This window comes from Mya arenaria, chromosome 8 (genome assembly GCF_026914265.1).
Source record: "Mya arenaria isolate MELC-2E11 chromosome 8, ASM2691426v1".
Lineage (NCBI taxonomy): Eukaryota > Metazoa > Mollusca > Bivalvia > Myida > Myidae > Mya > Mya arenaria.
In genome coordinates, this window is record NC_069129.1 from 43839833 (window position 1) to 43864426 (window position 24594).

At 34.4% G+C, this 24594-nt stretch overlaps 1 protein-coding gene and 1 long non-coding RNA gene across 5 annotated transcripts; one reads left to right on the plus strand and one right to left on the minus strand.

Annotated features, from left to right (window-relative positions):
- Nucleotides 1–5213: 5213 nt before the first annotated feature.
- Nucleotides 5214–6959, plus strand: LOC128243588 (uncharacterized). 4 transcript variants are annotated; one of them, XM_052961446.1, is made up of 3 exons: nucleotides 5214–5335; nucleotides 5892–6015; nucleotides 6292–6959. In XM_052961446.1, the coding sequence occupies exons 1-3, from the start codon at nucleotides 5287–5289 to the stop codon at nucleotides 6758–6760; spliced, it is 642 nt and encodes a 213-aa protein (XP_052817406.1). In that variant the 5' UTR covers nucleotides 5214–5286; the 3' UTR covers nucleotides 6761–6959. The 4 variants fall into 4 exon arrangements, with proteins under 4 accessions (XP_052817406.1, XP_052817408.1, XP_052817405.1 ...); XM_052961448.1 differs by having other exon boundaries at nucleotides 5892–5976; XM_052961445.1 differs by having other exon boundaries at nucleotides 5285–6015.
- Nucleotides 6960–16541: 9582 nt separating this feature from the next.
- Nucleotides 16542–21514, minus strand: LOC128242327 (uncharacterized). Its single transcript, XR_008262580.1, has 3 exons — nucleotides 21392–21514; nucleotides 17983–18106; nucleotides 16542–17585 (listed from the first exon to the last, which is right to left on the minus strand). It is a non-coding gene; the product is annotated as an uncharacterized LOC128242327 (long non-coding RNA).
- Nucleotides 21515–24594: the final 3080 nt, after the last annotated feature.

Genomic DNA, 24594 nt, shown 5'->3' on the forward strand with positions numbered 1-24594 from the left:
ATGACATGACATACCACCACATGACATACCCTAACATGACATACAATCACACGACATACTATCATATGACATACCCTCATATGACATACATCAAATGACTTACATAACGTTCCATACCTACACATGGCATACCATCACATGCCATACCATCACATGCTGTTCGTGATGGCAGCACAGCAAGGAAGGTAAGTGATTTGTGTTGTTTGATAATGCAGCCAGTTCATAGTGGACATGTACCCTTCTATGGTAATAAAACTGAACCTGTTTCAATACATTATTTGGATGACTATTAAGAATAATACTCATTTCATAACGCTGAATTAGCTTGACCCTTGTCTTATTTCTGACAACTGCTTAGGGATTTGCCTACCCATGTACAGAATAAGTGGATATTTATGTTTGATTTGTGTGGTGGCATACTTCTGCCACCAGATAACCACATAACTAACTAGTTAATTAAGTGGTTAACTTGTTACGTAACTAGTTAACCACTTAATTAACAAGTTAGTTATGTGGTTAACTAGTTACGTAACTAGTTATTTTTTTCAATAAATAAAAGAGCATTATTATAAGGTTAACTAGTTACGTAACTAATTAACCAGTTATCACGTATCTTTAAATATACATTGGTAATATTTGGAACACCCGTACTGTACCATAATCCTTCTGCATCTGCGCGGGAAGTATGCCATTCTTGACATATAGGCTATAGATCGAAGATTCTTGCTGTCTTCGCACGCTCGTGCATTTACATACGAAAGGGCTTTGATGTATGCTACCCTTAACGTAATGCATGGCCGTTCGCAGGATGTGACAATGTGGGGGTGCGATGTTCGGCAAATAGGGGTTCCAAGAGGCGGTTTCCACTTTGTCAGGAGTATGAGGGACAAAGCCCCTGTGGCTTTTTACGTTGAATTTGATGAGAAAACACACTCATCAGGGGGCGGCTTTCTAAACAATTTCACAATGAAGAGAGAAAATATTTGTTAAATTTGGATAAGCATATCTGTAGGGTCTTTGACTATAATACTAGTAGATACATAGAAAGTTTTAACATTGTAGGTCCCCTTTGACCTCTCGCTCTCCCGTGTCCATATAAAAAGCCCTTTCGTATGTAAATGTACGAGCGAGCGCAGACAGCAAGAATCTTCGATCTATAGCCTACATGTCATGTATGATATACTTCCCCAGCAGAAACGGAAGAAGGATTATGGTACAGTACGGGTATTCCAAATATTACGCAATATCTATTTATAGATAAGTGATAACTGGTTAACTAGTTACGTAACTTGTTAACCATTTAACATTAAGCTGGTAAAAACTACAAGAATGGCAGTTGTAGACACTTACATGAATTTATTTCGAGTTATGATTTTTTATTTATTGAAAAAATTAACTAGTTACGTAACTAGTTGACCACTTAATTAACTTGTAAGTTATATGGTTACTGGTGGCAGAAGTATGCCACCATAAACATGCATTTATTTCCCGTTATGATCTTTTATTTATTGAAAAAATAACTAGTTACGTAACTAGTTAACCACATAACTTACTAATTAATTAATTAAGTGGTTATCTAGTTACGTAACTAGTTAACCACTTGATTAAATAGTTAGTTATATGGTTATATGGTGGCAGAAGTATGCCACCATAGATTTGCCTTGATGTTTAAAAAAAGTTTTAGAGACGCTATTACGATTTTTTTTTTCAAAAAGAAGCTAAATAACTTAAGAAAGGTAAAACGCAAAATATGATCGTACCTCTGCGATTTTTGCCAACTGGCAAATTCTACGCAGGGAAGCGAAACCTCTTAAGAGAAGTAAAACAAGGATTATACCAGGCCCCCAAATATCACAAATATACTCGAGTCAAAAAACAATTTCAACACATTTTACCACATGAAAGCATAGAATTATTCAAAGTCTTGTATGTGTTTTTTAAAAGATTTTGGCAATGTATCAAGAAATTTAGTCCCAGAGTAAAAAATAGACTTATGTAAAAAAACAAAAATTGATTGTACTCAAATACATTTTTGGCTGTAGAAAATTATTCCCTTGTAAACTTGACCAAAGACATAAATCAACAAATATCACGATAGAATGCCCTTTCAGAGGCGTAAAATCATATGTTATTTTTTAAATAACATTTGATACCATGTGGTAAAATATGTTGAGACTGAGATTGAGATTTGACTTAAGATTGTTCGTGACATTGGGACCTGTTGTACTCTGCGTTTCTGCGATAATACAATACCATGTTTTGGGTTAATGTCCAATGTCCGATGTCCGATTAACAATTACTAAGCAATTGTCCAACATCAGTTTATATAAACATTAAACATATAATATATTAGATCCAATAATGTCGAACCTCGTTGGCTCGAACTCGCTTGGCTCGAATTCGGTGGTGGCTCAAACTAAATGTAAAGGACCGATTTCTATATACTGAAAGTAAGCATTTTCGCTTGGCTCGAATATTCCGTGGCTCAAGCTATTTTCGCCGGTTGGTTGACCAAAGTCAAGCCAACGGGGTTCGACTGTACATGTATAATGTGTATATGACTATAGGGAACTCTCTTACCGTTGTGGTCCTGAGTAGCTAGTTGCTTGGTTAGTAGATAAAATAACAATACCCAATGATCACTTACGGCCATCATTGTGAAATGCAATAATCATCTCAATTATAATTATTGTGTTCAATAAAACATTCTATTCAAATATCTATAAATGTAGGAAGGCTGGTGACCCCGTATCATTTAGGTACCATCTAAAACGGTTTTGTTTGTTGAAAAAAAAAGTTATAACACAAAAAAGAAAATATTGTAAGATTTTTATAGTCCTTTAAATACGGTAAAATGGGCAGTTTTACGTCAGATTGCAGATGAACTTTAAGTGCAAATATACACACTGTTATAGTCTCATGTATGATGAAATCTGATATATGGTCATGTTGTACATATTGGTCATCAGTAAGCAATTACTTATTCAGCCCTTACCAGAATTATATGTGATCCTTAGGCTTCATCATTTAACATGATGCTTATTTATTTAACAGGTGCCTTGACACTCAAATAATAATACATGAGCACAGTTCTTTTTCGTATAAAAACTTAACCATGGCCATATGGTAAGGGTTGCAATGTTGTCAACAACTAAATTATTACTGCGTGCTTGGAATTGCTAATAAAAATAAATTTGATTAATTTTATGTCATGAGGGACACAAAAATGTGTTCAATGTTCTCAAAGCAATGCTCTCATTTAAGCTTGTCTGCTACTAGATGCCGACAAACTGCCCATAAACACAAAGTAAATGTTGAATAATATTTTCTTTCAAGTAGATAAATGAACGTAAGGCATTTTAAAGAACAATTATAACGCACTTGATGGATTTTCTGTAATCATGTAAAATGATGTATTATCGGCCTCATACTACCTCATAGGGACAATTCTAGGCTGGTTTTAAGGAAATACTGTATTTGCCGATGTTTGGACCATCCGGTGTCAAGTCTCTTTAAACGGTTATATTTGACAGGTTTGAGTTAATTAGCACGTGAATAATTTACACATTTAGTAACTCAGGTAAGCTTGCTTGCCACCTAAACTTTAAGAAATGGTAGAAGATTGTTAGTATGTAATTACACTAGTGTTTGAAAATCGGACTCCATTTGCTATCGATAATCGTATCGAATCGGACCAAGTATTTCGGTTTACTATCGGACAATAATCGAAAGTTCATATTATCATTTGGTATAATCATAATCATTTAAATGGTTTAACCTGGAATTAGTACGGGTGATGCTACAGTCATGCTTTTTAAGACAGTAAGTAAATATCCATAACATTTTTCTGTCTTTAATATCTTAACGAAAAAATCAACAACAAAACACATACAAGTAAATGTACTTAATAATTGTAAATCAATTGCAAAATGATGCAAACCGCATCAAGTAAGTTATCTTAGCATTTTATCCATTTAAAAGCATAATAATTATTTGTTAACCACCTTAACATTCAATAACCTGTAATGTTGAAGATTGCATTAAGATATCTAAATTTAAAAAAAAAAACGACCCCAAAAAAGGTTTCAAAAACAGAAAGCATCGAGCCGGGATCCCCGGTATTTGCAGGTAACACCGGACCAAATACACCATAGAGGCGGATTATGAAATATATAAACAATTAAAAACAATTAAAAATTTTGGGAGAGTTGTAAGTTTTTAAGCAATAGTGTTAACATTCACAGCATTTGCGTAATTGACCTCCATTGTTAAAAAGAACGACAATTTACAGAAAAGAAAAATTGACATTAACTCTACTTTTACCGCATAACTAAAAAGATACATAGTTAACTGAAGTAACATTAGCGACATCGATTTTTAACAACCACTATTGATTGTCGCCGATATAGCATTTTCAGCAACGATTTATCGATTGTACTCGATAATCGTTTCATCACTAATTTACACAAGTCGCATAACCATTTATTTTGTGTTAGTACATACTTACACTCTTTATAAGTGTTTGAGTGGTCTACATTTTATTATGTAAACTACTCATTTACTGCGTCAGCCACTTTGATATCTACCGCGTCTCCTGATTAAAATAAAAAACGGCTGACTGCAGATTAACTGAATAAATTTATTGGAAAACTTGAGAAAAAATGCGTTCTCATTGCCAATGGTTAAAAGATATTACCCATTCTATATACTTTTATATATTGCTACGTGGCATCAACATCCAAAGTTAAAGAAACGCCAAACTAACGCATATATTTTTTGATTTTTTAAATCTGTACTATAATCATATGATTTTATTTTATCTTCTCGTCAAATGCGTAAGTCATACTAATGCATTAAAATTCAAAACCTACATAGTGTCCCTTTAAAACAAAATATTTGCTGACTTAAGTTGCGATGGAATAGAAAAGGAATTAACAAAATGCTTAACACTCGCACAAAAAAGCAGGATGTTAAGGCAATAAAACGGTTTAACTGGATGAAACGTAAATACCAGAAACTAACCTCTCGAGTCATGTATTCAATGTAAACAATAAGTTTTGGGTGACTTCCCTCAAAAGATATGTTCCGTTTAAGGATGGTTTAACAACCATTTTGCGTAACCGAAGTTTAAAGTACACCTTTGTAATATATCGGGGATTTTCTGTGTTTATAAACAGTATAAGTCACGTATGACGTGATAAATTTAGACCAGTGTTTACATATATATTGAGAGGTAAGTTGAATATTCATTTCATATTTAACATTACCTTAATTTGAAAATAACTCATGAAATACTTTATTATTGTACTGTTTTTGGCAATTGCGCTTTTAGACGGTAAGGGTATGGTTATTATACATCTAATGTCTTAAATGATGTTTAATTTTGATGATACATGTAGAATATCACTTAAACATTTTGAGTGTGTACTGCAGTATGTTGAGTGATTTTTTATTTTCGTTAACAATGATTGTAATCGTGTATTTAATAGCTGAAAATGTAAAAAACTTAAATAATTGGTGAGTGCTAAAATATTTACTGTGATCTACTATTGTCTCATAAGGTAGAAATACCGTGTTTTATGCACATTCCTTTCAAATTAAACTCAGTATCCTTCATAAGCAACATCGTTTTGACATTTATTTATCCTTTTTGGTATATTAAAACAATTGTATTATCGGTGGTTAATCTTATTTGGGATTAAGAGTGCATCTTTAAACATATATGATCTAACTGAGGTCATGCGAGGTCATACGATCAGATTTTACTTGTAAGGCTTATTGACCACTGTGCCAGAGTTCTCATGATGCCAAATATTAATACTCCCGAACAGTTCCAATGGTTACTCACCTTGATGTTTCAATCATCTCAAGTATTGCATTTGTCTTCCCAGGCGTAGAAGTAGAGTGTAAGGGCGGTGGGGGCGGTCGTGGCGGTGGCGGTGGCGGTAGATCCTCCGGAGGACGGAGTGGTGGCAGGTCAGGTGGCTATGGCAGAGGGGGAATAGGGGGAAATGGGTAGGCATTAAATTTATTGAATAACTCATACTTTTTCAATCGTTCGAATGTCTGACAATCACGATGTACTTAGTGTTTCCTCACAGTAAGCTGTGATATGCAAGTCGCTTAATTTGAATGTCATTTCGTCTATCCTAAATCATTCCTTTTTACTGATAACCACAACAGTTGAAAACTCCTTGATTTCATTTCGAATCACAAGTATTTAATGACAATTATAAAATAATACTCTTTTTACATATTCGTATCGTAACTCAATTTTGCTTTTTTACCCAGGTCGAGTTCCGGTGGGACAAAGTCCAACACTAATATAGTGTTTTGGTTTATTTTGGGAGGAGTCGGAGTGGCATTTCTGGCAATACTAATTTGCTGCTACAATTCGCGAACTAGAAAAGCTAAAGAAGGAAGAGTCATTCAAGCTGCGCCACTACAGTCAGTAAGAACTGAATGTGTGAACAATCAACCACCCCCCTACGAGTCATTGAGTCCGATAGATACCACATCAAATGCCAAACAACCTATGTTCACCGCTTCTGTGAATTATACAACCGGTTTACAGCCGGATGTGTATCATACAAGTACAGTTTTAAACCAGGAAAGAAACTATCCCCCAAATTGGAATTACAGTGGGAACCTAGGTAGACTTAATCCACATGATCAGAAAACTGTTGCTAATGCTAAGCCAAAGAAAGATAGGACTAAGAAATCTAAAGACACTAAACAGCAATTTGCAATATCCTTGTAGTACAGTAGACTTCACGTCATGTGTTTGATGGTGAGGTAAACCGTTCATTTGCTTGGATAAAATACTCATATATTGTAATTTCTCAGGAATAATTTACAATGTTACTTTTTCATACCATGCTTCATCTTATCTATAATGAAATTGATATATTTGAATATGTTACTTTATGAAAGGAAAACTGATAAAATTATAGATGTTTGTTTTGAGTTACTTTCTATGTGTTTAATTTCCAACATTTCCTCAACTTAAGTTCAAAACCTCTCAAAATCAAAGATACAGTGATCTTTAAAGATGACCAATAAACAGGTTGCAAATCATAAAAGGTCCAATAAACAAGTCTCTTTTTTGTCAGCAGTTGTCTTAAAGGGGCACATTATAGGTTGACGCAAAAATATTTTTGTTGTAATTTTAATGCCTTAATGTTTAAATCATTTTACTCATTAAAGCCAAATGAATTAATCATAATAATGCAGTTCCTTTGCATCTTTCAAGAGTAAACCTTCACTGCACCATTAAACATGTTATCTCGAAGTGTTTCCCTTGGTCAAAACGACTTCGACATATCGAGTTTTGACTGCACATAAGTACAACATTTTGATGCCTTTTTTAATTTTAATGCATAAGAATGTTTAACTCATTTTACGCTAATGATAAAAAGCAAATGATTTAGGTACAAATGAAAACAATTATTACCATTTATGATTAATAGCTACGTAGCCACGGATTTCATATTTAAAAAAAGCGCTGAAATATTGCTAATATATTTTTACTTATACCTCAATCCTAAGTCTTTTGTTTGTTTTGATCATTAAATGCAAATGAGTTAAACATGATAATACATCAAACCTTAAAAAATAATATTTTCGCATCATCCTTTTGAGTGCACCTTTAAAACTAGTTAAAGGCTGCGATTTAACCAAAGATCTTAAACGTTTAACTCGTAATACTATACATATACTGTATAGACGAATAACTTAAATCGTTAAGCGTTTAAAATTACAAGGTTGAAATAAATTCAGTACTTGTAAATATTACTTAATAACCAGGCTTTCGAAGTATAAGAAAGGGAAATTTTATCGTTCAGGTGAATACCCAGCCTACGTCATAGGCTCGTTTTAGGATAGGGTTCAGACAATCGTGTGCGTACACTATTGATCAACATGTTAAATGTCAAGGACGAATATTCTGTTTATAAACAGTTTTATTTAAGTATTTCGTAATAAAAATAGATCAGAATGTGAATATTTAAACATGGAAAGTTTAATCAATACTTAAATAGCTTTAATTCGTAACAGTGCGATTAAGTCATGAAATACTTTATCTATTGTGTTGGTGATTGCATTCTTTCAAAGTACGAAGATAAAATAAAATTTATAATTTTAAGTTTTATAATTTTTAAAACAAAATATTTTTAAAGTGTAGTGTGACGGACTTAGTTTAACCCAATTTCAAATGAATTAAATTAATCCATCGCCTACCTACGAGTCATTGAAACTGCTGGATACCTCCTCTAATGACAAACAGCCTGTGTTCACTACGTCTGTGAATTTAAAGCTGCACTCGCACAGATACACCACTTTTACAACTTTTTGCTGACAAAAATAAGATCGTAGATTTTTATATTTCCGTTCGAAAATTAATGTTTTATGGCTTAAACCGTTACTAACGGTTTAAGAAAATGTATAAAACATCAATTTTTGAACTTACATATAAAAATCTGCGATACCATTTTTGTCAGCATTCTTAAATAACTGGTTTCCATGGATTTTCTAAAAAATTGGCTCGTTCCAAGACAGAAAATAAATAAAAAGTTTTCAAAACGTTAAATCCGTGAGAGTGGAGCTTTAACAACCGGTTTACCGCCGGGTTGTATCATACCAGTACAGTTAAGAGCCAGGGCAGGCTGTTCATTCAAACTTGAATTATCTTGTGAATCTCAGCAGCTTTAACATATATGGCCAAATATCTATGGAGGTTGTTTGGCTAGCAATTCGCACTCTCTCTTCTCACCTAATCTGCCGGCATTTGCTGCTTTTGACGCTCATTTCAATATTTGAGTGCAACTGGGATCGATCAAGCTTTGGAACAGTTTCATAAGAGTCTGTGCTTGAATAACCCTAGCCATTCGCTGGAACAATTAACATTTCTAAGCAGAATATGTAAAACAAGACTTTTCAACAAAACATATCCTGGCCTACACCGGGCGTAAACTTCCGATAAATGGTTCCCGGTAGCACTCGTTACTGAAACATGAAGCGTGTCATGAACGCTAAAACCATATACAAATCAAAGCTTACACCATATATAGACACTGACCATGCCATCATTCAGCACCACACATAAAACAAAGAATTAAAATACAGTGTGTGTATACCACGTGATAAATTGCGTCATAAATGCTACATCGGTTGGCAACATTTCGCTTTGAAAGAAGACTTCTATTTCTCCACCATCTTAAATGAAACATAGCGCAGTCTACGCCGCTTACGGATCCCCGGCTTTGGTCTTGTACCAGAGTTTGATTGAGTTTAGATTTTTGAAACACTTCGAGAAAGCTTTTCACTATACGGCCGTCTAATGGAGCAATGTCAATTTTAAAACATTATTTTGGAAACAGATTTGTCGAAGTGTTTAATGCAATCATCTTATCAAACGGTAATAAAACGAAGGCGGGCCTCTTTATGCGGCATAGACTGCCCTTTGTTTCAATTAAAATGGTGAAGTAAAAGAAAAAAAAAGATATTTGTTTTAAGTCTTTATTTAAAGCTAAACGTTGCCTTCCGATGTAGCAAATATGACGTAGTTTATCACGTGGTATACACGCACTGAAATAGCTTAACCGATAAAGGATGGGACTATCGGTTTGGAACGTCAGTGAAACACACGTTCAGTAGAAAACGAGTCCAAGTGGGGCTTAAACTAGTGAGTATGGCAAAACCATAAGTGGAAGAATAATTGGATGATTATCTCAATGGAGTCCAAATGAGGAACATGTTCACAGTATTTCGTATTAAAAATGACGGGGGAGTGGTTGCAATATAATAAATGCAATTGTTCATCAACTGCATTGAAGTTGAAGCAAACTGTTTTGGATATATTTCATGAGACCGTCATGCTGAATATGATAAAACAGTTCTGTTAATAGTTTATAACTGAACAGTTAGAAGTGTGTCTTATAATTATAATTGAAAACTATATCCCAGCTATTTTTCTATGATTTTTATTACAAGGTGTTACACACCAGACCTGTTTTACGATTCAGATTAATATTACTGGAGGAAACTGCACCTTTGATTTTTAAATTTGAATATATCACTATTTTTGTCCATGATTATGGGTTTAATAATAATTTATTTCAGCATGACAAACACAGTTTTTATATGTTATGGCTTTGACCTTATGGCGATTCCTTTAGGTGTATATTAACTGTTTTATTGTTTAACATTGTCATAGTTTGTTACTTAAGGATTGGAATTAATTTCGGGGTAAAAAAAGTCAAAATATACAATATTTTTCCGCCTATTCTCGATATTTATATGTTTCTTGTTGTAAAACTAATTGAACACATTTAAAATTTGTCTTTGTACACATTTTTTTATCGTATCGTTTGAAATTGAATTGATTGGAAGTGTTATGCGCATGCGCGTAAAAATAACATTTGCATTCAAGTGCAAAAAATTAATCGCCGAAATTACTGCGCCATTGATTCGTGGGGTTGCACTAATGTGAAAATTAAAGTCACTTCATTTATATCGACATGAGCAAGAAAGTGTTATTATTGTTAAATACTTCTTGTAACAAATATCTAAGCAAAATATAGGAATTAAGTGTTTTCATTTATGTTGGTAAATTATATTTACTTTTGTCATATAATTCTTGGCGACATACTAAGAGTCTACATCACTTTGAATGATATATATCTAAATACATGTTTTGTTTCCTTGTTATTTGAAAAACAAAACAAATCACACAACATTTCGTACTCAGAACTATTGTAATTGCCTAAATTAAAGCAACTAATAATGTTGGCATATTGTACATATCCGCTCTCATCGAAAAAGTCCGGTTTCTCGTTCGAATGTTTCCGCCTGTGACAATCGGTTCGCTGATTCAATGTCAGAGATTGTATTTTATTTGTATACATTGCATTTGGAGCATATATTGTTTTAAAATACCATCATTCTTGTTATAAATGTCAAACTTTAACCCAAAAACCATGCATTGCTTCTCAATGACGTAAGTGGCTCAATAAAAAATTGAATGACCTTCTGCATTGCGATAATTAGTGCCTGTTGTCACTTATTAGGCAATTAGTTTGGCATTTGTATTGGGCAGGAACAACAATATTTAATGATCTTACAAGCTTTTAGATGAATTGTGATTTTCTTACAATGGCAAATAGCGAGATTAACATCACTGATCCTTAGAGATCATCTCGGACGATCTACATTGCAGGGTATGTAATTGTAGGTGAAAAGTGATTCAATTCAGGAATGCACTTTATGCAGGTAATGCAACCGAGATTGTAGTTGTGTCTGACGAGTAAAATCCACTCATTACACCATCACAGACATAAAGTTTCACCCGACAAAGTGCAATGTGCAATATTATGGATATTTGATATTCGCTTGGTCTTGCCCTTATGGAAATTTCATATTGTTCAAACCAATACAAAGTGAATCCTAACTTTCAAAACTGTATTTAAGTGCATTCATTGATTCATTTAATACAGTACAAGAAACCCAATCAAGTAAATAAAACAATAAAACAACAACACAATTTGAAAAAATATAGAATACATGTATTACAATTGAGATCTGAAACACGCGTTACATCAATATGTCATTAGTAACTGTCATCCTGAAATCCCTGGTACTGCTGTGACTGCGCAAAATGTAAAACACGCCATCTTTTCCCAAGTATCCACAACACCATCTGACTAGCTGCTGGTATGTCACATAGCTCTGTGCCACCATAATAACATGTCAACTTGATTTTGTAAGATTGTTCTGCTCCAAAAAGTTTTGGTATATATTGTTTTGACAATAACGATGCTGATGTGAGAGGAATTATGTGAAACGTTTCGATGTTGATTGATAGAAGGGAGTAGGACAATGATTCTGTGTTCTTGCACGCTACTGATATTTTATCATTGTCTGCCATCTCGTCGTTGAGTTGTATACCTACAAGTCTACTACTTTTTGTCGAGTTTATTATGTTTCTATAATTACGTATAAAATCGTATATAATGTCAAGTAGATTTTGAAGGTCATTTGGTGAAATTGCAGCTAAGGCGATGTCAGCTGCCAATGAAGTGTTTCTTGTTAAGACGTTTATACCATTTGTACCTTGTCCACTTCGCTCTGGTAAATCTAGGAGTTCATTTATAAACAGTTTATAAAAATATCCAAGTTGCAATTATTCCCTCTTGGCGTATACCTTGCAGAACGGTAAAGAACTCGTAAGATAAACTGTTTACAATGATACAACTATACATATTATTAAATGACATATGATACAGCCCATTTAGTTAATGTCATTCAAACACTTTAACTTTATGCTTTAACCTTGCATGACTTCTGAATGACGTGAGTGGCGTAATAGTAAATTGAATGACCATCTGTAATGCGAATTTCAGTGCCTGTTGTCACTGGTTAGGCCATTATATTGGCAATTGTAGTGCCTTATTGGAGGAAAAAAATAATTAAATGATCTTTTAAACTATTAGCTGAATTGTGATTTTCTTACAATTATGGCTAATAGCGAGATCAACACCACTGATCCCTCGTGATCGTCTCAGACGTTGTAAATTACAGGTTAAGTAAGTGTAGGGGAATTTTGATTCATTTCATGAATGTTCTTATCCAGGTAATGCAACCGAGATTGTAGTTGTGTCCGACTAGCAAAATGCACAATCATTACACCATTACAGACATAAACTATCAACAGAGAAAGTGTGATATGCAAATTAAAATATGATGGATAATTGATATTAGCTTGGTCATGCAATGATGGAAATTTCTTATCGTTCAAACCCCAAGTATCCGCAACACCATCTGACTAGCTGATGGTATGTCACATATCTCTGTGCCAGCATACTAACATGTCAATATGTTACTATCATGGTTATATTTTGTCTATTGTAGTTGGTAACTTCGCTGTAAATAACATTTGATGGGTGGTGCCACTGACCAATTGACACTATGCCGATAGCGAAAAGGTGACCCCTTAGCAAAAGCCCTCCAACAAATACACAGAAGCAGACGATAATAATACAAAAGTTATACTTGACACTCTGACAATGAATGCATTGAGCATGGTAAAACATAGCAACAAAACAAGTACAGCATTAAATTGCTTCATTATTATTAATTGTATTCAATGTATTACTCAGTCAGAAATAACGTCTAAACTTTAAAACCATTTATTTCTAAATAACATCGGAATTTCGTTATAGTAGAATAACAGTTTCTATTATAAAACTCAAATTTAGAGAAACAAAACATATGTTAATTTCCTTATAAAAGTCAACAGAGAACAACGCTTGTTAAGATCCATTGTCAAAACTCAATGTATTTCGCTGTTTTCCTTCCTTTGTACATTAAGAGTCACCTATTTTAAGTGTAACAAATTACTATTGTTGATATAACTACCTTAATGTTTCTCTTAATGAATTCGGATACATTATAAATGCATAGGTTTTTACTTTGATTTGCGTCATTTGCAAAGATGTTTTTGGTTTATCTATATACTTTTAGTGACCTTTAGTTACATATCAGATATTTTATCAAATTTAATTAAATGTGTAACTCAATTCAATTGAGTTGTCTGATTCACTTATATGTCGAAAAAACCTTAAAAGCAACTGTATCGATGGTTTGGATTTAAAACTGTACGTACAAGAAGGAGACAAAATTCAAAATAAAAATAAATTGCAAGATATCAATATTATACACTAATACTCATAATGATTTCCTTGTTGTAAGACTAACGGAGCAAATACGTATATAATACGGTTACATAAAGACATTTTTATGGTTGAAAAAGTCTCTACTAAAAAGTTTCTTGTTATCAAATAAATGCAAAAATGCATAATAACAAGGGAAAATGTCAGTATTTCGTGTTTCCTGAACTGTCTTTACTATCTCTCAGTTATCAGAAACATAATTTGAGTGAAATATATAGAAAACAGTGTAATTACCCTACAGTAATAGTTAATATTTGAAGATTGCCGGAGGTCATAGTGGATAGCAACGGCAACTCATAAGCCCCAACCGAATGACGTTAATTTAATTAGTCAGTCGGGTATCGACCAGCTAGTTTGACTGGCAGGTGGCGTCATTTTAATTTACTAAGAATATATGTGAAAGGATTAAAAATACAGAGAACATTTTTGCGGTCGAATAACCAACACGTAAAAATATTTTTTACTTTTAAAAACTTAAGGACTATATTGTTGATGCTGCAGTGATATCTAGCATAGCAGTCGAGTAAGAAAGTTTGTCATAGCAGCAAACAGATGCTCGCTGTGTTAGCATAGCAATACAGCAATTGCATCTGCACCAAATAAAATAAAAAAAGTGAAAAAGTTTTCTATGCACGACAATTAGTTTAAAGTACGACTGCATAGTATCAAAAATGACCTACCTGTTTCAGCTGCAGTGATGATCCCAGTAATCCGCCCTTAAAACAGAATAATATCTTGAATAATTTTAAATCACATAAACATCCAATCGTTTTTATTCTGATTCTTCTGATTATAAATAGAATGCATACTAAGACAATATCCAGTAAGAATTACATCACAACACTTTATGTAAGATTTGTTTTGAAAATTTGATGTCATATGCGTTAAATGCCGTCATAATTTGCTATGTTCTCATAACGTCATTTCAATTGCAACAAATAAATAAAATTTTACACCTCAGTTTCCATTTCTTAAATGAACTGCCTTTCGGCAATTACGTTTATCAATTGATGAACGCAATATCTTCGGATATGTTCGGATCGCAATTCATCGCATAACAATATACATGAAAACTATTGATCTTGTTATTGTTTGTATTGTGTCAACAAGTCCCGTAAAATATAAATCAACATTTTCGAAAGTGTAAATTTATTATATTTTAAATGTATTGTTGCCATAAGTGTTTCATTTTTACATTTAAAAGTGATTTCAAGTGGTTGATCTTTTCCCGCGTTATTGTGACGTCATTTGAAAAAATGTTTCCCGTTACAGTCGGGTCGTTCTATTTACAGAATGGGCAAGAAAGGATTAGTTAGAGGTATTCTGAAATGAAATGTAAGTTTTTTTTATAACAATTCTTGAATGAAAAAATGAACTATTGGTGTAAATATATAGAGGATATTTGTTTATTTCAGTGTAAGATCGTATTTTATTTCACGAGTGTCATAGAAAAACATATTTTCACGAGTGGCGAAGCCACGAGTGAAAATGTAGTTTTTTTATGATCACGAGTGAAATTAAATACGATCTTACACTGAAATAAACAAATTTTCTGTTTCTTTTATGCTTATTTTCGGAGTTTTATTTGTTTTTTATTTATTTCTGAATTACCCCCTTTTTGAAAAGGGTGGGCTTTACGCCGCTACCCGTGGAGCGCCCCTCATGCATAATTATAGCTGTCAACTTTTCTACTTTCGGTTTGCTGAGAAATAGTTCTCTGCTATTCATTCTTATAGCTTAATATTCGCTCGTTTTTTCTTGCAAAGCTTTATGAACAGTAGAAAATGAAGTATTATTAGTGCACAAATGTTCCAAAAAATAATGAAAACACTTTATTTTAACCAAATTACTACGCCGCTATTTATAGAATGAAAATTTGGAAGGTCAAATGTACAGCAAAACAAATGTGGATACTCATTGGATTTTAACCATTCTTCTTAGTTTAAGACTGCATATACGCGTGTTTTTATAGTAAGTTAATATTCAGTCATATTACTGTCAGAGACCAGTCTGTTTCGCTTTAAAATGTTTGTTTTCCAGAAGAGTAAATGCCACGCTAGTTTGTTGACACATTTTGAGATGTGGGTGGGGTAAAAAAAAATCGGATCTATCTGTAAATTGTTGTGTGAATTCTCCAGGAAGCTCATTTTACGTACTACAACGGTTAACAGTTCAAAATACATTTGAACGATGCTATAAAATTTTATTTATGTTCGAACAGTTGTTTTTGTCTGTAATTTGTTTGGAATGAAAGCAAATGTTCGAACATTCAGCTTCAAAGATCAGTAAAATGTTTGATAAACGGGATAACCGGTAATAAACGGTAAGTTGTTAATTTCCAATTATATATTTATTTAAAATAAAATATTTCTTTATTTTTTTTTTAACATTTTTTGACATAATTTACTGAAGTCCAGTGTTCTGTTTTGACCAAGGCAAGTACTGTACATGTAACAACAAAGGATTTTAAAAGTAGTTCTTAAAATTGATATTTTCACTCCTTATTTTGCAGTGAAAATATCAAATTGATATTTTCACTGTTGTTATTTCACTGTTAAAACCCCATATTTCATCATAAAGCATGAAAGAAAAGGAATGTATTGCAGGTTTTGATGTCAGTATCGGCGATATGAACGCAATTGGGCTAGTCAAAGTACGCGTGGAGTCCTTCAGACTCAACACACTTTGACCAGCAAAATTGCGTTCATACCCCGGTAACGACAGCAGCCCCGCAATTAATTCCCTAAGTGAAAGTCTCTAAATAAATCAAGACAAAATTCACGAAATTTAGACAAAATATCACGTTTTCCTCTTAATAATATAATAAAAAAATGTACTACAGTATCAAATAAAGCTTTATCATCTATTATATACAAAATGAGAAATAAACGGATTACTTGTTAGTATATTGATAATGTGTTTCAATATTAACAATGAATGTTACTCAATTGATAGCACACTCATATTACTCAAGCACTTCTATCAGAATAGCAAATATCTCTCAACAGTTTTAATCTGTCAGTCCCGAACTTTCTTCCAAGATGGCCGTCCTCGTCTTGCCGTAAAACGTCCCGCATGCACGGAAAGTAGCAGACAACTGTTTTTGTATCTCACGACACAACATTGAGAATTAAGCAATCATTTTTACCAATTAATTTGTTAACAAAGATACAAAGTGTTATGGTTTAGCCTACAAGAGCACAAAGTGCTCAGCATGAGCTAATGTGATAGGGTAATTATCCGTCGTTCGTTTTTTCTGCAAACAACTTCTACTCCTTAACCACTGGGACAATTTCAACCAGAAATAGGTCTTGGATGGTCCTCTTCCAGGTTGTTTCAATAAAATGTGGTTCCATGAAGAACTCTGGTTGCCACGAACATATCATATTAGCATACGTTAAGTATTGAATCATATAAAATAATTACTTTGTGAAAACCTTATCCTTAAAGGGGTTTATAAACCATGCAATTGGGCGGTGGTGTTAGAAAATACATAGACAATATACACTTTCCAGTTCCAGAAGAAGATGAGTAGGCTCAAAGACATGACGCTGGCACATATTCATAGTGATTGCATCATATTCAGATCTTACTTAGTGTGTATTCCAAACTTAGAACAATAAGCAGAAAGTGCACATTCACAAAAATAACGTGAACTCCAACTTTATATGGCATTTTGTTGTTTTAAATTGTGAGCACTTTATTGTGTATTTTTTTTACTTTTAACGCCAATCTTTTAGCTGTTTCTTTTTGGAATTACTCGTGTATGCGTGCGTTCAGATCTTGTTGGGCAGTCGAAGTTTCCAATAGTTCGTACGCTGTCTGTCCCTGACTTGCTCGTCTTTGTTCGTTGTCCATCTGCTCATTGTATTGTAAAGTTGCATTAGTAACAGCTGAAAGTAACACTTATGAAATTGTGTGTGATAAGAGTTTCATGTGTTGATTGTATCAAACAATACAAAACCACCATTCGTCTAAGGTGTGTGCTACTTTAAAACACAACCAGCATGCTTTTCAAGGATTTACTCGTATGTTGCAATATTTATTACTTGTTCAGAACCCCTTTCTTTCACAAACTATTAAACATATGTGTCGTGATTACTACAACAAATTCAATAAGAAATATAACAGTCACGTTTTGTTTGCACGGAACAATTATGTTCTTCATTTGTTATACCTTCTTACATAATGCTCCTTGTTAGCATTGAATTAATTCTATACTGCATTAAATTCAATTTAATTAAGAAACACATACCGCCGTTTCCAAATATACGAGCCAATCAAACAAACGATTATTCCAGCTAGAAATCCTATGAATGCCGCAGCAATTGTAAGGCCAACGCTCACTCCATCTGTTTTAGTTTGTTGATTTCCCGATCCTGTAATGATAACACGAAACCCAAAATAACCTTAGGAAACATGTTCCTATGGGGGTGGGGTAATGCATTTAAGAGAATTCTATATTTCTACTTCATAGTGTCTCTTATGGTCTGTCGTTACACAAGATCCATACCGTTTGGCTGATGATTTAGTCAGAGATTCTTTCAGCAGTCAATACATACCGTGATCGTCATAAATGACATTCACATAAAAACATACTAAATTAAGATATATGAAATCTGTAAGTTTGTCTGTTCCGACCATATAATTGCATTTGTGAGTAGTAACAAAATAAAAACAGCAAATGCGTTTGCACTTAAACATATTAAAATATTTCTTTACTTTATTTTGTCTTCAATATTTAGAAATAACTCTCAAAAGGTAAATACTTTTGATAACTATTTTTTACAATAAACAGTGTTTACTAGTGCAGTTAGTATCTTCGAATCCATCTATGATTCCAAACAAGCATTGACCTTTCGTGTCACAGCGTGATGTGCTGTTATTGGCCTCACAATTTGTTGGGCATTCCCTTGCACAATGTGGTCCAAAATAGTCTGTTATGCAACCCTTTGTGCAATTCCCGCTTTAAACTGAACATTCCCGGTCAATGCATGATGCACTACAAGGGATACTGCAAAACAGACCGTAAACATTTACATTCTTACATGCCATGCAGTATCCAGTATTTTGTTTGCAAGAAAGACACCTGATCATACACTGTTCATCACAAAGGTCTTTGTAATATCCATCAACACAACCGTTTAAGCAGTTTCCATTGTAGTCGCATGTATTTTGGGAAGGGTGTGTCTTACACGTTGTTGAGCATTCGAATTCACATGTTTCTCCCCAATAATTATCAATGCATCCATGGATACAAAAACCAGTGTCCATATTGCATTCATTATCAATACAATTTAGGCTGCATGTGTTATTGCAGTACGTCCCATGTATCGTGTTATTGCTACATTTTTTACAAACACCTGTATCTTGTTCACAGGAAGTACATTTCACATAACATGGTGTTTCACATGTGTGGCCCATAAAGCCTTTCTTACATCCTTCACATATTCCATCATAATCGCAAAGTGAGTCGTAACATCCGCTTGAACACTTCTGACTACAATGAGTACTTGTATTAAAATAGGTGTTTTCGCAAGCGTAGCATGGGGTACCATGTTCCTGTTCGCATTTGAGACAATTTCCAGCGCATTTGTTTTTACATTTATGTCCGTATATGGTATCTACACACCCATCGAAGCAAAAGTCTGGTCCAATTGCTGGGTTATATCCACAACCAGAAACTTCATTTAAATTACAGCAGCTACAATTCCTTGTACAGTCCAACTCCTGACCTAGTATTATTATATTTGGTAACCAGACATTTACATGCGTTTTTTTACTTTTTTATTTAAAAGAAATTAAATAATTGATTTCATATTTTGATGATACTTTTATTCTAATGTTGTTATCACATTCTAACAGTTATGATAAAAAAGATACAATTATGATATGGTGAACGAAAACAACAATAGCATGGCATAGCCTTCCGGTGTTGTTTTTAAATCTATTAAAGAAAACGAAATCGACAGACATCAGAAAATTATATTTATAGACAGACAGACCATAGTAGACAGACCATTAACAGTCGCATAATGGATCCAGAATAACCTATCGGTTGAAATATTCTCGTTCTTCGCTTCAGAAGCTGACGAACGTTACTGGTCTACCTCAACACACTGTCGTCACTTTCGCTCCTTATATTTCTAAACATATATTAAGAAATGTTTCCCCGTTAATGAAACAACATTAATTATAATGATCATAGTTTAACCTTTAGGAAATGGTGTATGTTGGTAGCGATTGTTAGTGGTTGTGTTATTGTAGTCCCCTTGTTGTGAGCCATATGGACCAAACCCTTGAACAATAAAGGCATACATGGTAACATAAAGAATGAGGGCCATTGGGTAGATGGTTGTGCCGAGTTTACTAGGAGAGCATTCACAGTGACTATGATGAGTCGACACGCTATATATATACCATTGCATATCATTCATGATGTTTTCTTATTCTTAAAAATAGAAAACAGCCAATATTGTACTTCGGAGAAGGACCACGTTGTCGTATTATTTATTAACTATAGGGATGATAGATAAAGACTGCTATGTAGTTTACGATGTTTATTCGACGCTAGCTAACTACAGACTGCTGATAAGCCTGGCCACTCGCAGGTAGCCGATATCATATTACAACAGTTGTAAGATCATAAGTATCTTCCATGGTCGAACTTTGGGTGTTATGCGGAAACGAGGTTTACCGAATTTCCTCAAAACACCCTGCGCGAGGGTCGGGATGAACCTATCTAACAAGAGCGGCTATGGTAGAAGTTTTTTTCCCACGTCACTTAAACAAAATTAAGTCAAAGTGTATTTTTTTCTTGAACTCTTTTTTTCTTAGTGAAAATAATTGTGTATGGATATGTGATAATTCGTGGTTGTCATGGATATGCGCCCAGTGATTCAGATTATGTTAATAGTCAAATCGGTCTTTAAATAGTTCTAAGGAAAGTGAAGCATTATTTCTTGAAAGGTGCGTGAAAACTGTTTTATGGTAACATTTGAAGCGGCAAATAATAAATAAGCGTACTAAATATTGCCACAAGATATGGTTTGCATGATGCTACCGACGAAAGTCTTCAACAAGGGAGGTAATTACAATGTGGTTACCATTAAAAAGGAGTTCCATACCTTCGCCCGGGGGCAAGTTAAGAATTTCTAGCATGGTTAAATTACTGGATCTACTTATCATAGGTGGGAGAAAAAATATATTTCGTTCTTATCCTGTTCTGTAAATTGTACATGATTTTCTGTTAGTCTCTATGTTATTTATATAATTGTGATAAGTAATATATGTTTAAACTTAAATAAATAGTGTACTTAATGCAATTGTTACTTTTATTAATATGTCTTAAAAATTGGTTTCAGTCAACCTCAGTTTTTTTGTATACTTCTTGAAATCGTGTGTGAGTCCAGGTCATCTTTCATGTAATATACATTTAAGGTATTATTGAAGATTAATTTTCACAGTTGTTTTACTTCTTTTTCGATTTAACATGTGATGAATTATCGTTTATTTTAAAACGAAATGTGATATCGATATCGATAATAAAATTTAATATAACAATTTCCTTATTCTATATATGTAATTATATTTAGGACATGCTTTTCCTGCTGATAAAATAGATAGAATCAGTATACAAACTACGAGAAAACATCGTGTCTTACCTGAAATATATTTATTTTCGAAACGTATCCGTCATAACACATTTCTAAAGGCGCATTGTCAATATAGACAGTAATGCATTTATTTCAAAAACCCATTGAAAACGTTCATACTTTAGAATCTTGAATGTTTATCTATTGTTTTTATTCCGTGTTTAAACTAACAGATTATATCTGCGTATTGTAACAAAAAACCTTTTTATAACATGACCGTGACATTTTAAATAGCCATACGAAATTGCTTTGCTAAATTAAGTTAAACCGTATATCGAGAAAATGTGCATTCATTTTTGAATATATTGTGCAATTTATCTTTTCATTGTTACCTGTAACATTTATTTATATCAAATGCATTTGCAAAATATTTATTGTTTAAACAAACAAAAAAGGGAGTTTGTAATTAAGAAATATAACGCTATATTAAGGGTCATAGGACATTATAAGGACCGGCCAGTCAGCCACCGAAGGTGTATATGGACCGAGGCGTGTGTTATATTTCTTATATTATACCGAACACTTTTCATTACAATTCAATATTTTAAAGCGATTCAAATGTGTTTTATTGAACAAATCTAATAATGCTTACTTGCGAAAAGTTTTCGCCGTTGTGAAAATAGCAAGCCGCACTTACCTTTGTATGACGTCAGCAGTCCATATTACATTTTTGGCCTGGTCTGGACCGGCCAAAATTATAATATGAACCGCTGACGTCATAATATAGATTTTCATCAAAATACAGTGATATACGGACCGATCGGGTTTATATATACAAAGAAGGGACAACTTTATGCGAGGTATGATATTATGAAATAAAGGCAGTGTGATGTAGCAATCTGTAATTAAATGAAACGAAACGCAATACCTTGAAGTATCATATATCTGAAGGAATCGGAGTAAATGATATTGCCCCATCTGCACTTCACATGCAAGCCTAAAAATGCATAACAGCCGACAATAATGCGATGACAAGGTTCAGACAAAGCCAAGAATACTTCATAGTCCAAATATAGTACCACGCAGTTGTGAGGGACAGCGGATTTGGAGTACGTCGAGTACACTGAATGGATAAACTGTAATGCATGTTTGTAGGAATAGGAGTCTGAGAGTGCCATGACACTTAAATGGACCGAATGTAATGATTTGTAAGTCTAAAGACAGGGGAACCTTAAAATGCCATGTACACTAAAATAAACCAACTAAAATGAATTGTAGGTTTGTGGACAGAGGAGTTCGAGATTGCTATTAATACTGACATGGACCAACTGAAATAAATTGCAGGTTTATAGACAGAGGAGTCCGAGAATGTTATGTACACATATGTACACTGGCATGGACCAACTGTAATGAATTGCAGGTTTGCAGAAAGAGGATTCCGAGAATGCATGTACACAATTGTACACTGACATGGACCAACTATAATAACTTGCAGGTGTGTGGACAGAGGAGTCTAAAAATGCTATGAACACTGACATGAACCTACTGTATTGAATTGCAGGGTGTAGACAGAGGAGTCTGAATATTCTATGTACACTGAAATGAACCTACTGTAATGAATAGCAGGTGTGTAGACAGAGGAGTCTGAAAATGCTATGAACACTGACATGAACCTGAATATTCTATGTATACTGAAATGAACCTACTGTAATGAATTGCAGGTGTGAAGACAGAGGAGGCTGAATATTCTATGTACACTGAAATTAACCAACTGTAATGAATTGCAGGTGTGTAGACAGAGGAGTCTGCAAATGCTATGAACACTGACATGGACCAACTGTAATGAATTGCATGTGTGTTTGGTGTAGTTCGAAGATATTGATTTAAGCCAATTTTGAATTTGGTAAATCAATAACTTAAATACAGTCCTTTGAACAAGAAATGATGATATAAAAAAGATATTAAAAGCCCAATTTTGGATGCTGGACTATACGTTTATGTTGGGAAAATAGATGGACTGTTTATACTTAAATGTTTAATGCCGATTTGTCGTCTAAAATGTAGCTTAAGTCTGTTTTCAAATACAGTTGTTTTTATCGTCACGAAGGAATGCACACAATAAACTTGATGTTTGTTTATTATTTTACTTCTTTTTTCAGGCGCGGAGGTTGAGTGTAGAAGGGGAGGACGTGTTGGGGCAGGGGGCAGACGTCAGATCTACAAAGGCAGCGGGGGTTGAGTGTAGAAGGGGAGGACGTGGTGGGGCAGGGGGCAGACGTCCGATCTACAAAGGCAGCGGGGGTTGAGTGTAGAAGGGGAGGACGTGGTTGGGCAGGGGGCAGACGTCAGATCTACAAAGGCAGCGGGGGTTGAGTGTAGAAGGGGAGGACGTGGTGGGGCAGGGGGCAGACGTCCGATCTACAACGGCAGCGGGGGTTGAGTGTAGAAGGGGAGGACGTGGTGGGGCAGGGGGCAGACGTCAGATCTACAAAGGCAGCGGGGGTTGAGTGTAGAAGGGGAGGACGTGGTGGGGCAGGGGGCAGACGTCCGATCTACAAAGGCAGCGGGGGTTGAGTGTAGAAGGGGAGGACGTGGTGGGGCAGGGGGGCAGACGTCCGATCTACAAAGGCAGCGGAGGTTGAGTGTAGAAGGGGAGGACGTGGTGGGGCAGGGGGCAGACGTCCGATCTACAAAGGCAGCGGAGGTTGAGTGTAGAAGGGGAGGACGTGGTGGGGCAGGGGGCAGACGTCCGATCTACAAAGGCAACGGGGGCCGAGAGTACGTGAACTTTTGAATTATGTTTAGTTTATCCTTAATTATTTTACAATGTTTGTAAAACAGGTTAATGCACCATTTTATTAATGGCACGACAGTATGGTCATATTCTTTGAGGGGAACCAGAGTACACGGAGGAAACACATCTGCCGGGCTAGGTGACCAACAACATAAGTAACATTCGCCCAGGCAGGGAATCGATCTCTCTTTCAGTGTAAAAGGGGTCTTTACCGTGTGACCCCAAACAGGTTTTAAACTTGAATATTTGACTAATGAGATAGCCTCTATAGTTTTCATTGTATTATTGTAACGCATTGGTTAAAAGCGAGTTCAATTACTTACTGGAAATTTAACGATCCATACACATAAGCGATATGAACGATTACCTAACCTTATTTACGGTTCTCTAACTAGTTATCGATATTATTTTCGGATTTCTTTGCGTCGTTCAAACCAATCATTTTATATACTCTTATAACATTAGATACTACTGTGTT

Coding starts and splice junctions, on each gene's coding strand:
- LOC128243588 (XM_052961445.1), top strand. CDS start 5,837: ATGGTTACTCACCTTGATGTTTCAATCATCTCAAGTATTGCATTTGTC. Junction 6,016..6,291: donor GGGGGAATAGGGGGAAATGG/GTAGGCATTAAA, acceptor TTTTTTACCCAG/GTCGAGTTCCGGTGGGACAA.